Genomic DNA, 12,695 nt, shown 5'->3' with positions numbered 1-12,695 from the left:
AAGTGTCATTGCCCTTGGTCTTGTTTAAGGAGTAGAAACATTATTTTTTGTTATTTTTACTTTAAAGATGTTTATTCTCTATCAAAGACATACACATTTGTAAGCGGGGTTTTCAAATGTCGAAATGAAATGCGTGCAAATTGAAGTGGAGTAAATCACAAAATATCCAGGAAGTTGGACATGTTGGGATTTAAAAAAAAACTGGAGCTGGAGTCAAGTGAGGTAAGAAGGACTTAAAGTAATGTTAGAAAGATTGTTTGAACAGAAAAAATAAAATAACGCAAAAATCAACCTTATTTAAAAGGCCATTTCGTGATCCACAGCCTCATCCCCCCACTTTTCTCAAAAAAAGTTGAGATTTTTATATCACTGGAAACCTCTTGCAGATTAATTCGTTTAGCAAAGATATCGTGAAATTTGAATTTCGTTCTGGTGCACCAGAACGAAATTACAACGCATTGTCTATGGAGCAGTGTAATACACATAATCATGCATAACTCGCGAACGCAAAATCGGAATCAACTGAAATTTTGGGAATAGGTTTTTTCGTGGATATCTAATGAAAAATGACATAAATAGAGGATGCTAGGATCACGAAATACTCCTTTAAGTTAAAGTCCGTTTCAGAGCTGGTGCCTTTACCGTGCAGTGTGTGATCTCATTCAAAATACATGGTACCTCGTGAAATTGGGTATCGCAGCAAAAGGACTCAAAAATGTAACGGTAGTTGCGATTCACTTCATTTGTTTCACAGGAGGTGACTGTTGAGTGTGGCATTTATATACATTTTCATTAATGGGAAATGGACTTGGTTCTTACATAAATATCGATTATTTGCTCTATTGCACGTTTTGACTCACCCTGTATTAGACATATCTTCCACATGGGGAGTATGAATTTCAAATGAAAAAGAACACATTAGGCAGTTCCATCTGAATTTCATATCACCTCTGAGAAAGGATCAATCTGAATCTTAACCCGGAGGAAGGTGAGTTTCAAACAGAGTTAATGTGCAAATTCCATTTGCAATTCAAACTCCCCTGCAAAGGATATTTCCAAAATCTTCCACAGGGAGCGCGTGAACTTAAAATATAATAGTTTTCATTAACTACATTCATAGAGGTTAGATTTCAACAATGGGATAAAAATGTCGCTGGCTGTAAATATGTGATACAAATAAAAAATGAGTTAATTATGGACGACACTCACAAAGAAATTACAAAATAAAACTTTATTAATCATATAGCTATTGAAGTATTGGTACATATAGATAGTCTATTTGCTACTTATTAACTAAGGATTATAGCATAGTGTATAATTCCACCTACAAGCATAATACATCTAAATAACAGGTTCTTTTTAACGAAGGAGACGAATTGCTGATACATGTGGTTGTACAAACATGTATTATTTTAAGACCAATATATTGCAATGTTTTTGCGAAGAGTGTCTATCTTTCGCCTCTTAGTCTACGACTTTTTAGACGAATAACTTAATATAATAAATATTGTTGTAATCAGATGGCATCTTTGATTTTGGAATTGGATAAAACAACATTGTATTATATAATAACCAAGTCTTTACAGAACATATCGAAATGGTTAGACTACCGTACTGACGCGAGTATAGGACCACCTTCGAGATAATTCTGGGTATTACATATGCTTGTAAAACCATCTATAGTAAAGAAGTAATCACAGTATACGCCTCGTTATTCCGAAGGGCCGTTATTACGAAGGTTCGTTATTCCGAAGTGTCATTAATCCGAAAGATCTTGCCCTCGGAGTATTGTGCCTTCGGAATAACGAGCCTCCGTAATAACGACCCTTCGGAACAATAATGCCGATATTTTGGTTATTAATTCACTACAGATGGTTTCACACCCACGCATAATACAGAATTAGTCTACCCATTCGTGCCGAGTTGGCCATAATACGAACTGGAATAGCGACCCTTAGGAATAACGGTTCTTCGGAATAACGAAAAAAAGAATAGTCTGGACCGATTTGTTTTGCCTGAATCAATGTTTTGATTAAAGGGTGAGGCAATCGAATACAGAAATAGTAATGTAGTACTATCGTGATGCTGATGATATTTAAAACAACAAAAGACGTTTTGAATATGAAGTGCGTGCTATATATGTGGAGGTTTTTAAGCGTTTTCTCTTTGAATGTCTCACGCGAACAGACCAAACCCTTTTCGGCTGTATGCAAGATGTCTCGACTTGTTTATTGCTCTCTTTGGGATAACTTCTAATATCAGACATTCAATCTGTTAATAATATCAACTCTCTATGATTTACAAAATAATAAAGTAAACTTCAAATAATCAACTCATATACACTGAGATGAAATGAAAGACAATGGTGCTGCCAAATATTTAAATATTCAAACTATATTGTAGTACTGTCATCCTCAATCATTTACCATGAAGTTTTTGGAGTTGCTTCTACCCCTTTGCAACTAAGATAACCACAACATGGGCAGCTCTGCAGGAATTACATTGAAAACGAAATCATACCATGTTGAGTTCAGTTTTCTATTTTAACACAAAAAATATGACTTTGTTCCCCTTTTCTAGCTACATACAGGGTGTAACAATAAAATTTGTACAATTTTGAAAAGAGAATGACACAAGTATGCCTATTGTTTTTTGGTTTGATATTTATATGTCTGTCAAGATAAGTTTTTTAGCCACCAGATCAGCTTTGTTCCAATAAAATATGAAGATGTGAAGATATGACCAATTATGTAACCTAGTCTTAAAACCGCTTGGGCCACTTTTGTCTAAGTGTTACAAAAGTGACTGAATAGAATTGAACCATGGACCAGTTGGACGGTGCTCTTATGATAGGTAGTTTTAAACAATGGGGTATTCGAAGTGGTAGAAATGATTACATAATAGAATATTTCCTTGAGTTTTTGAAAGTCACAACTAAGCATGGACATAACAACCTCATTTACTAGAAATCATGGCTGCAGCTCAACAAGTTCAACCCCAATTCATGTTGGAAAAGCATATTTTTATGGTTATGACATTTGGTAGCACATGGAGTCAAGCAAAAACCATAAGATTGTTTATAGCTCATTTTCCCAACTCGCGTTTTCCATCAAGGCATACAATTCCATATAACTATGAGAAGTATGTAGAATTTTTTAACAGAAATGCTGGCAATAGTGGTCGCCCCAGAACAGCTAGAAGCCCAGCTGAACTTAATTTCAAAATGTTATTGTTTTGTACTTATGGATGCAAAAACTGTTTTCAGTTTTACCAATGATATTTCAGGGATATGACAAACTATACTTTATTTATAAGATAATAAATTTTGAAAGAAATTTTATGACTTCATTTATATATTTTAAAAAGAAATATGTTCATGTTAATTTTATGAAGAAACCCCACTTATAATTCTTTTGTGTCAGTTCTTTGATGTTTAATGCACGATAAGCATATCTACGCGGTTCAAACTTGATATGCGCAAACATGGCAAAAGTGGCCCAACACGTTTTCTGGACGATTTAATTAATCGAACATAACTTTTGAACCCAAGCTAGTAAAGAAACAAACTAAACGTCTTCTTTTAGCCAATATATTACTGATTTTATTGCATATAATATTTGTGCCATAACTCTTTTAGTGTTTTCCTGAAAAGTCAAAATGCAATTGTATACATTTTATTGTTACACCCTGTATATTCTATTTTCTAATTTGTTACTTCTATATAGCTTAATAATTAGTCTTACTACGAGGTGGATTGGTCGTTTACCGATAAGCGATTTTTATTGGATAATTTACATACATTTTCCTAGGAACTGAACAAATTTATATTCTATAAGTCAGGTATTCGATTTTCTTGTGAAATGTAGAAGGTAAACAAATAAAAATTGGCTTGAGCGGTATTCGAACTGACGACATATGATGTTAAGGCAATCCCAATTCATCATTCTTCTCGAGCGCTGGTCGAAGAAGTAATAAAAAACGTGTTCTCCGTGATTTGTTTCATATTTGCTAAGAAAAATATATACTTTCTGCCTATCTTTACCGACTTCCCCCGATTAAAGTCATATTGAAACATTTGCTGAGAAGGACGCCCGCATTGTTTTGTTATTACAATAAAAATATTAATCGTAAAGTACATGGCGTGCGGAAATGTCATGGCACATCAAAAGGATCGACCTCAGTCACACATTGACAACATAAGTATTTTCTTTGTTTTGGTTCAACTGGTCAAAATTAAAATGGGACAAATCTGAGAGTGCAAACTATTTTGTAAATTAATATAATTCTATTTCATTTGTAAATGTTACAATATGCCTCTAACGGATTACATGACTACTAGAATATACTGATGATCATTGTCTTTCACAACTGAAATCGTTTAATTTTCTTTTGAAAATGACATATCGCTTTCCTGAAGAGTATACGGAGAGCTTTTTCAATTGAACACCATTGTAATGTTAAATAGCAGGCGAGCACTACATCTCAGTCCTAAGGAAGTTTAGGAGAGCTTTCAGAAGAGTGATCGCCCTTGCTCACCTCAAATTCAGAGCCTGCATTGATATGTTAAGTAATAAAAAGGTTCAATGTTTTATTCCTGTATGTATTCATGTAGCAGGTGTGCAGCTAGTGCTCTAACAGCAGCAAAGGTTTCTTGTCCAGTTGGTATAATCTGGTTGTCTGGTAATAGAAAGCCAAAGTCCCCCAGATCTCGTAGCTCCATTATGAATGCATATTTGACGCCAAGAATACCGTAGGCCCAGTCTTGACTACATCCGGAGGCTGGTGCAGCTGTAGTGAATACATATTGTCATTATAAGTAACTTGTTTCTTACATAACTTTACCGTTGTTGTGCGAACAACTTGTGCGAACCACATCGCTTGATACACATGGCTCATTACCAGGTAATCGGGTTTTCTTAGTCGCAAGGATATTTTAAGCATGTTATAAAAGATGAATGATCACTTTAGGTTAGTTTTGTTTAGTTTTGTTTTGTTTACTCAAATTTACAACTGATTCAATATCAGTAGGTAGGACCAAATGAAAGATTATACACAAATATCGTAATGTTATACATTACATAACATGCACACTGGTCAAAAGTATTGCAACATATCTGAAGGAAAAAAAACACGAAAATTCGGCAAACTGTCAATTAAAGATTCATCCAATATCCTGTCGATTTCACATTACGTACTAGATGGCAAATAAATTTGTGAATATTCTCAGCCATTATAAACATAACAAAATGAATATTAAATCTGTTCATCTGGACTTACTAGTCAGATGATGAACTATTGACCTATGACACACTTGATGGTATACCTTCACTGGGGGTCGCCGGGGTAGCTTTCCAATTGCTGTGTCGCAGGTCATTGAAAGGTCGACACGTCCTAGGAATATTACCATCCCATATTTTGCAGGGGTTTCGGAGAATTTGAAGCGCATATTCGGGAAACACAACCTCCTCGTCTCCTTGAAACCTAGAAATACCTTAAGCAGGTACATCCTAAGGACAACCCCAGCAATAAACAAAGTTATATTGTGTAAAGATTCTGACTGCGAGGACTCATATATTGGGGAAACTAAACAAACGCATATATCAGCATCGTAGACCAATTTCTACAGGTTTGAATGACTCAGCGGTTTACACGCACCTCAAATTTGCCAATCATTCATTTGAGGATAATGATGTGCTAGTGCTCGAAAGAGAAAATAAGTGGTTTGAAGGAGGGGTCAAGAAAGCAATACATGTCCGGCGGGAGGAACCTTCGCTCAACAGAGGAAGTGGACTACGCCACAACCTTTCAAGGACCTACGACACAGCAATCAGAAAGTCTGATAATGCGTTTTGAATGAGAAATACCGTAAATACATGTATTTCATGCAAAGAAATTACAATCTAGTACGTATTGTGAAATCGACAGGATATTGGATGAATGTTCAACTTACATGCTGCCGAATTCTTCTTTTTTATTTTGTACTTTTTTTTTAACTTTCAAAAACGTTTTAATCAATCAAGCAGACCAATGCTTGCTATAGCTTCTGCGGATATACAGGGGGAAATTTGAACCTGTTTTTATGTTACTTACATAGTGTTGTGACAGAAGGTCCATATTCATATTTTGTACCATGGACTCTTTCTAGTGCTGATGCCATCTTTGATGCCGCCGACATCTGAAAATTGTAAAAAAAATGCGGTTTACAACTTTAACTCTCGTTAAATCATTTTTGCATACACTCATGTTAACCTGTCTAACGAACAATTTGGAATATTGCATTGGTTAATTCGATTTAAACAATTATACATTATTAGTAACCATTAGACTAACAGATGACTGCGATGGATCATACTCACATGACATTTTCATATGCTGTGTTCTTAATTTAGTAAATATTTACCCATAGAAAATATAAACCCATCGATATAAAAAAAGGTTAACATTCACAAACTTGATAAAAAAAAAGCAGATTTTGGTCTAACAAGGGTCACACTGACTTTCAAATGAAACGTACAGGAAGATCACCCACTACGAAATGACAACTTTTCCAGACTTCATAGCTGTTTACAAGCAGTAATGGTTGAATCAATGAATTGTTTGATATTAATCCATTCGGTATTACCTACTGATGAAAGGAGAGGTTGTATACATCATGTAGATTTCCAAATGAAAATATCCCATAATTGTTGGTATTATTGCCACAGCAGCTGAAGGGAGTATCCCATCATGCATTATGATATATTGCTATTGATATAGCTGTTCTGTTCATCTAATATTACTAACATTTCCCATATGTCATTATCTGAGTGTACCAGAAAAGGTATAATTTGACCAGCTCAAAGGTTGTATCCTTATTTTATAGGCAAAACGGTTAAAATGTCACATTTTTGGATCCGCAAAGGTAAAACATAAAACCTCTGTTGCCGTTGTTATCCAGAGAGCAAACCACCTGAGGAATAGCAAACTGTTCTTTGTTAAAATGTTTTCGATCCCCGTGGAGCCCACAATTTGATCTGATGAAATTCCGCATTGTTCCTTTACTTCCGACACACGCATATACAACCACCCCACACACATCTCAACACCGCACCCCTTTAAACTCGTGCCTCTCCGGCCCAAAAGCGCACCCCATACAATATACAGTGCGCAAAGTAAAAGTATTAAGGAACCAGTTATGTTCACCCTTTTATATTCTAAACAAAGAAAGATATGTCAAAATTAAAACAAGAAACCAAGAGCTGTATCTTTTAGCGCTGATTTATGATGTCATTTGATGAAATTGGTTGAGAATTAAAAAAAAACCGGTGATCAAAGTCAAAAGTTGCACTTTTATGTTTTATGTCAATGAAAGCACGGGATACGACGCCATTTTTTTTTCGAGAGCGCTTTGTGTACAACTCCATAACATGTAAGGAATGGGATGGGCAAAGTGCAACCTTTGAATTTGCATTTTCCTTGGGTTTTGGACCATCGCGTCTTTTTTTTTTCTTACACGATTTCACCAAATGAGGTCGTGTGTCCGAGCTAAACGTTGCAGCTATTGGCTGTTGGTCCCAATTATGACATATCTGTCTTTGTTCAGGATATACAGGGGTAAATATAACGGGTACCTCAATATTTCACGCACTGTAAATACTTCATACTGCATACCTGATCAGCGTAATCATGAGGACTCGTTACAGATGCAGAGTAAGACCAAGGTGAAAGTAGCATCTGTGAATAACTATGGAAGTCCAGAAAAGCAACAAAATCTTGCGTTTTATTTCGGTTTAATAGAAATGTGGTAGAACCATTTATTTCTGGCTCGGAATAAGGATGAGGACCACAGTAAACATCTGAACAAGATAGATGCCACGCACCCTCGCCTGTAAACAGGAAAAACGATAACGTAAGATGGTATGTAGAAGTATTTTTTCCAAATACTTAAAGCCATATTGTAACATTTCCATGTCCATAAAAAATGTTAGCGTTTACTGTCAGATATGTCCCCTTTTAATTTTGAACCGAGCAACTGAAAATTGGAATTTACCACCAGTGCCGATGTCACCAATGCGTATCACTCCATCGGTCATGCTACAGCACGGCCCTTTGATGTGTGATGGGTGCGTGAAAGTTCTGCACGCCATGTACGTACTGTGTTATGAACATCGCGTAAGCGTTCCACTAATATTTCCATCGTAATAATTAAATGACGGTTCCTGCGTCTTCATGGTTTTATTCAAAATCTCGGATTTTGACAAAACTACAACATCTACAATCTTGATTGTTGCAGGGTATGTTAGTTGAATAAAGTACATAACAATCGAATAAAAAACTAAATTTTCAAAAATTTTGAGGGCGTCCTCCTCAGGCTTTAAGTGAGTATCTGTACCTTACTCGGTTTTTGTTTCATAGCTCGGTGATTTCTGTATCATTTGCCATCACTGATATCTCAAGTTAAAGAAAACATCTTGTGCACGTTATGGTTACCATGAGTTTTGAAATCTACTCACAATTTGAGTGTGGAATTATGTTGTAAAATGGCACCTTATTTTGTTTCACACTGTATAACATGGCATAAAGACATGTTGTTTATATCCAAAGGCCATTTACCAGATATTTACATCAAAAATCATTGTGCAGTAAAAAATATTCCAAGAACGTTAAAGTTTAGTTTAGCGAAAGTTAATTATTGAGACAGGTAAATTTATAAGCAAAATAATAGATCCAGTTAATAGGAAATGATTGGTTGGTGCATTCACGTGTCAAGCGATATCGCTTGAAAGTTGAGATTTATTCAACTTGCAAACGCGACGACGTTTTTGCCTCCGCGATGTGTATCGATTGATCGGCTTGACGCTCTGAAAACGGACGTAAACACTGGGCATGCGTGAGAATCGCTTTTCTGCAAAAGCGATCGAGTATAAAACCAACTTGATGATTGGCGAATATCGTTGCTTTAATTTAAAAAAAAAAGGGTCAATTACCTCCCCATTTATAACCATAATTGCGATTAAGATCTGTGCCGGGACATCTGTTACCTGGTGTTACAGAACGAGTTTTACGCCACATGCGATCCTGTAAAATAAGATCATGAACATTTCTACGATTAAAAATTTACAACATCTAAGGTGGGAGACCAGACTGACGTGGTCCTTCAAGATGGATCACACAATCGTTAGTACGATAATCCACGTTAAAAATTGAGGAACAACGTTTACTTGGTGCTGTTAAGAGGAAATAATTATGTTAACTAACAAAATATTTTGGGACTTATATTGTTCCATTACGTAACATCGTCACGATTTATACAGGGAAGAGTAAAATGAATAAAAATCACATACAAATAATAAATAAATGAAGGCTCATTTTAAAATCTCGTTTCTTACCTGTGTCCATGTGTAGTGATATCCATCCACATTTAGCAGAGGCACGATATATATATCAAAATTATCCAAAAATCGTGTTACTATATTATCTCGACCATAGTTTTCTGCAAGCTGGAATTAACAAGTAACAATTCACGTTGTTACATCATAACAATTGTTTAAACAACTACCAATGTCGCGAAACGAACTTATGGTTAAGTTAATATGAAATGTTTATTATGAGTTTCTACAAACCTAATGAGCCTCTATAGGGAAATTTCATAAATTCAGGTCAACTTTGAATTTTGGTCAACAGATCATTAGAAACATATAAATATTACCAGATATTTTGCTAAGGGAATTACTTATAGGTATATAGTTAAGAGTCAAGGTCTTTGAATATTTGTATAATATCAAAATAGGTCTCATCCCTTTAGTCTCGATGTTTGATCGTCCTTACTCCCTAGTGAGATGATAGGTCAATCATTTTTTAATGGATGCAAAGGATGACATCGCAACTACGCCGAGCCATTTGGTGATAAATCAGGACGTTACAGCGCGCCAAAAATATTTAAAGGGATAACAACGAACAATACATTGGTAAAAATCAAATCCACATCTTGGCTGCTAGGCTTCTGGTCCAACAATGATGAACAATGATAAACAAACACGTTATTTCCTGCGCTCAATATGGACAAAAAAGTGCACCACTTTCCCAGCTACCATCATAGAGTTTCAATATAATTCCATGCACACAGAGGGCGCTAATAGTCCTTCTCAACCATATTGTTCACGAACACATTGTGAGATTGCAAGACCCAGCTTTTATACGGAATTAAAAACAAGCACTTTCAGCAGCCAAGAAAGTGACAGGTCAATTATTTTTAATGAATACAAAGGATGACTTCACAACTACGCGGAGCCATTTGGTGATAAATCAGGGCCTTACAGTGCGCCAAAAATCTTTAAAGGGATAACAATAATCAAAACATTCATCATAATGAAATCCGCATCTTGGCTGCTAGGCTTCCGGTCCAACAATGATAAACAAACACGTTATTTCCTGCGCTCAATATGGTCAATTTTGTGTTTAAGAAAAGTGCGCCACTTTTCCAGCTACCATCATAGAGTTTCAATATAATCCCATGCACACAGAGGGCGCTAAGTGTCCTTCTCAACCATATTATTCACGAACACATTGCGAGATTGCAAGACTCGGCTGCGAAATTGGAAAAAAAAATCAGCAGCCAAAAAAGTACATGGGGAAAAAAGGTGCCACCTACCAATTTTGTAATGTACATCAGCATCGCTGGAGATATCCATTCTCGTGCATGGATTCCTGCTTGAAAATAAACCGCTTTTCTGTGTGAAGTCTTTTTACCCAACTGTGTAAAAAACAAAATGACATAACATACAGACTTGACATTTAATATGGAATATTTTTTCACAAAATTTCAAGACTGGTCTGGATGGAGTCTGCATAAACCGCACGGGCTAAATATTGATTATGATGTGTCTGGAGATGGTGTAAAATAATTGTTTGAATGATGATGTGCTTTCCAGTAGCTTACATAGCGAATTTGCCTAAAATGGCGGATTTAGGGAGGTTGAATTTGAGCTTTGTAGGGGACATGATTTCGGACTTAATGCAACATTGTTTAGTTATTATCAAATTTATAGGGGTTTGAGGTGATATTTCTTAAACTTGGTCACCAATTGGCATTCATCACAGCTGAAATACACTTGCAATGCACCAATTGTTTGAACATGGGAGGAGCTTAAAAATACGGCTCTTAAAAGTGGTACGTACTCAGAAAGTTTGAATGGCCCCACTGGGGTCAAATGTTATAAACCTACGGTTAAGAACAACTTCGTGGATTTCTTGTTGTCCAATGAACTCATGCTGTTTCTTTGTGTACAGTAAGTTTATAACATTTGGCCCCAGGGGGCCATTAACACTTTTTGAGTGCGTACCACTTTTGAGAGCCATATTTTTAAACCTCCACCCACTTTCAAAACTGGTAGATTACAAGTGCATTTCAGTTCTGACGAACGAACACTTACTGGTGTTTAGGTTCAGTAAATATCACCTTAAACCTCAATAAATTTGATAATATCAGAATAATGTTGCTCAAATTCAGAAATGTTACCCCACAAAAATCAAATTCAGTCTCCTTAAATCCGCCATTTTAGGCTAATTCACTGCATTATGAGCGCCATAATGTAAACTAATGGAAAGTACATTTTGTGCCTATTAATTATTTTACACCATCTCCCGCCACACCCCAGTTGGTATTTAGCTCGTGTGATTTATACAGACCCCTACCAGACCAGTCTTGGAATTTTGTGAAAAAATATTCCATATTAAATGTCAAGTCTGTATTACGGTTTACAGATGAAATATCATGAATAAACAAAAGTTGTCGTTTTCTACAAAGGCTTTTTATACATTAACTGTGTTTTTGAGATTGTTTGTTTTCATTTAAACTAAATTAATATAGTGATCAACAAAAAACATTAATATCATAATTGAAATGTTCCTGGCGTTTGTAGGGTTTACTCATCATTGAAAACCACGTTTGTGTTGGGTTCAGTTAACAAAAGTAAAATGAATGCTGAAAAAAATAAACTTATTTTAATAAAGTGCTTGGAATGGGTTTCAACCATCAAATCAAACGAATCTTATGGAAAAATAAATTCGAGCCCATACTTACCCTTAGGCCGTTAATAGGTCTGCCCTCAAATGACGTTGTTAACAACAATTCGTCGGCTATATGGCTATTTTCTGCGGTAAAATCTTCAATCCACTGTTGAATCTGCAGTAAAAAGTACATAGAAGTTAGAAGCTCGGGCATGCACTAATAGCTTCAAAGTAAGGCATACTTTCTTCTTCGCCACGACTTTAAACTAAAACACTAGTGTTCAAACGCATTATACTGCACACAAAAAGTACCCGTTCACTTAAAACGGCATCTTAAAGACACTAATCCTAATTTACCAAATGAAGTACTCTCTTAAATGGAAAGATTGGGGTGAGGGAAAAGTCCAGATTAAGATTGAGAAATCAGAAAGAAAGATTGAAAATTTAAACTAAATTCCGTTGCATTTTCAATCTAATTTTAGACTTTTCCCTCAACACAATCTTTAAGATTGATTTTTCAATCTTTGGTTTTAAGAGAGTATTCAATAGATGGAAAATTTTGTTCTGCATATTTTGATATCTCATTTGGCACGATGCTACTTTTAGTTTGCCAAGTTATATCAACTTGAATAAAAAAGATAAACTTTACAAAGACTTTACTCTCAAAACACGCTATGAGTATGGCGAGTGAATATTGATCTGTCAAA

The 12,695-nt window shown here is 35.6% G+C and overlaps 1 protein-coding gene across 1 annotated transcript in view; it reads right to left on the bottom strand.

Annotated features, from left to right (window-relative positions):
- Positions 1–3,750: 3,750 nt before the first annotated feature.
- The window catches only part of LOC140168490 (carboxypeptidase B-like), a 39,333-nt gene continuing 30,388 nt past the window's right edge, over positions 3,751–12,695 (bottom strand). The window contains exons 4-10 of the mRNA XM_072191890.1: positions 12,062–12,163; positions 10,631–10,732; positions 9,369–9,479; positions 8,967–9,057; positions 7,651–7,865; positions 6,091–6,175; positions 3,751–4,788 (exon numbers count right to left, since the gene is read on the bottom strand). Of these exons, the coding sequence (XP_072047991.1) occupies positions 4,589–4,788; positions 6,091–6,175; positions 7,651–7,865; positions 8,967–9,057; positions 9,369–9,479; positions 10,631–10,732; positions 12,062–12,163 (906 nt within the window). The 3' untranslated portion in view covers positions 3,751–4,588. The remainder of the gene's footprint in view (positions 4,789–6,090; positions 6,176–7,650; positions 7,866–8,966; positions 9,058–9,368; positions 9,480–10,630; positions 10,733–12,061; positions 12,164–12,695) is intronic.

This window comes from Amphiura filiformis, chromosome 13, assembly GCF_039555335.1.
Source record: "Amphiura filiformis chromosome 13, Afil_fr2py, whole genome shotgun sequence".
Taxonomy (NCBI): domain Eukaryota; kingdom Metazoa; phylum Echinodermata; class Ophiuroidea; order Amphilepidida; family Amphiuridae; genus Amphiura; species Amphiura filiformis.
The sequence above is the reverse complement of the archived record's forward strand: the minus strand, read 5'-3'. Positions and strand labels throughout refer to the sequence as shown.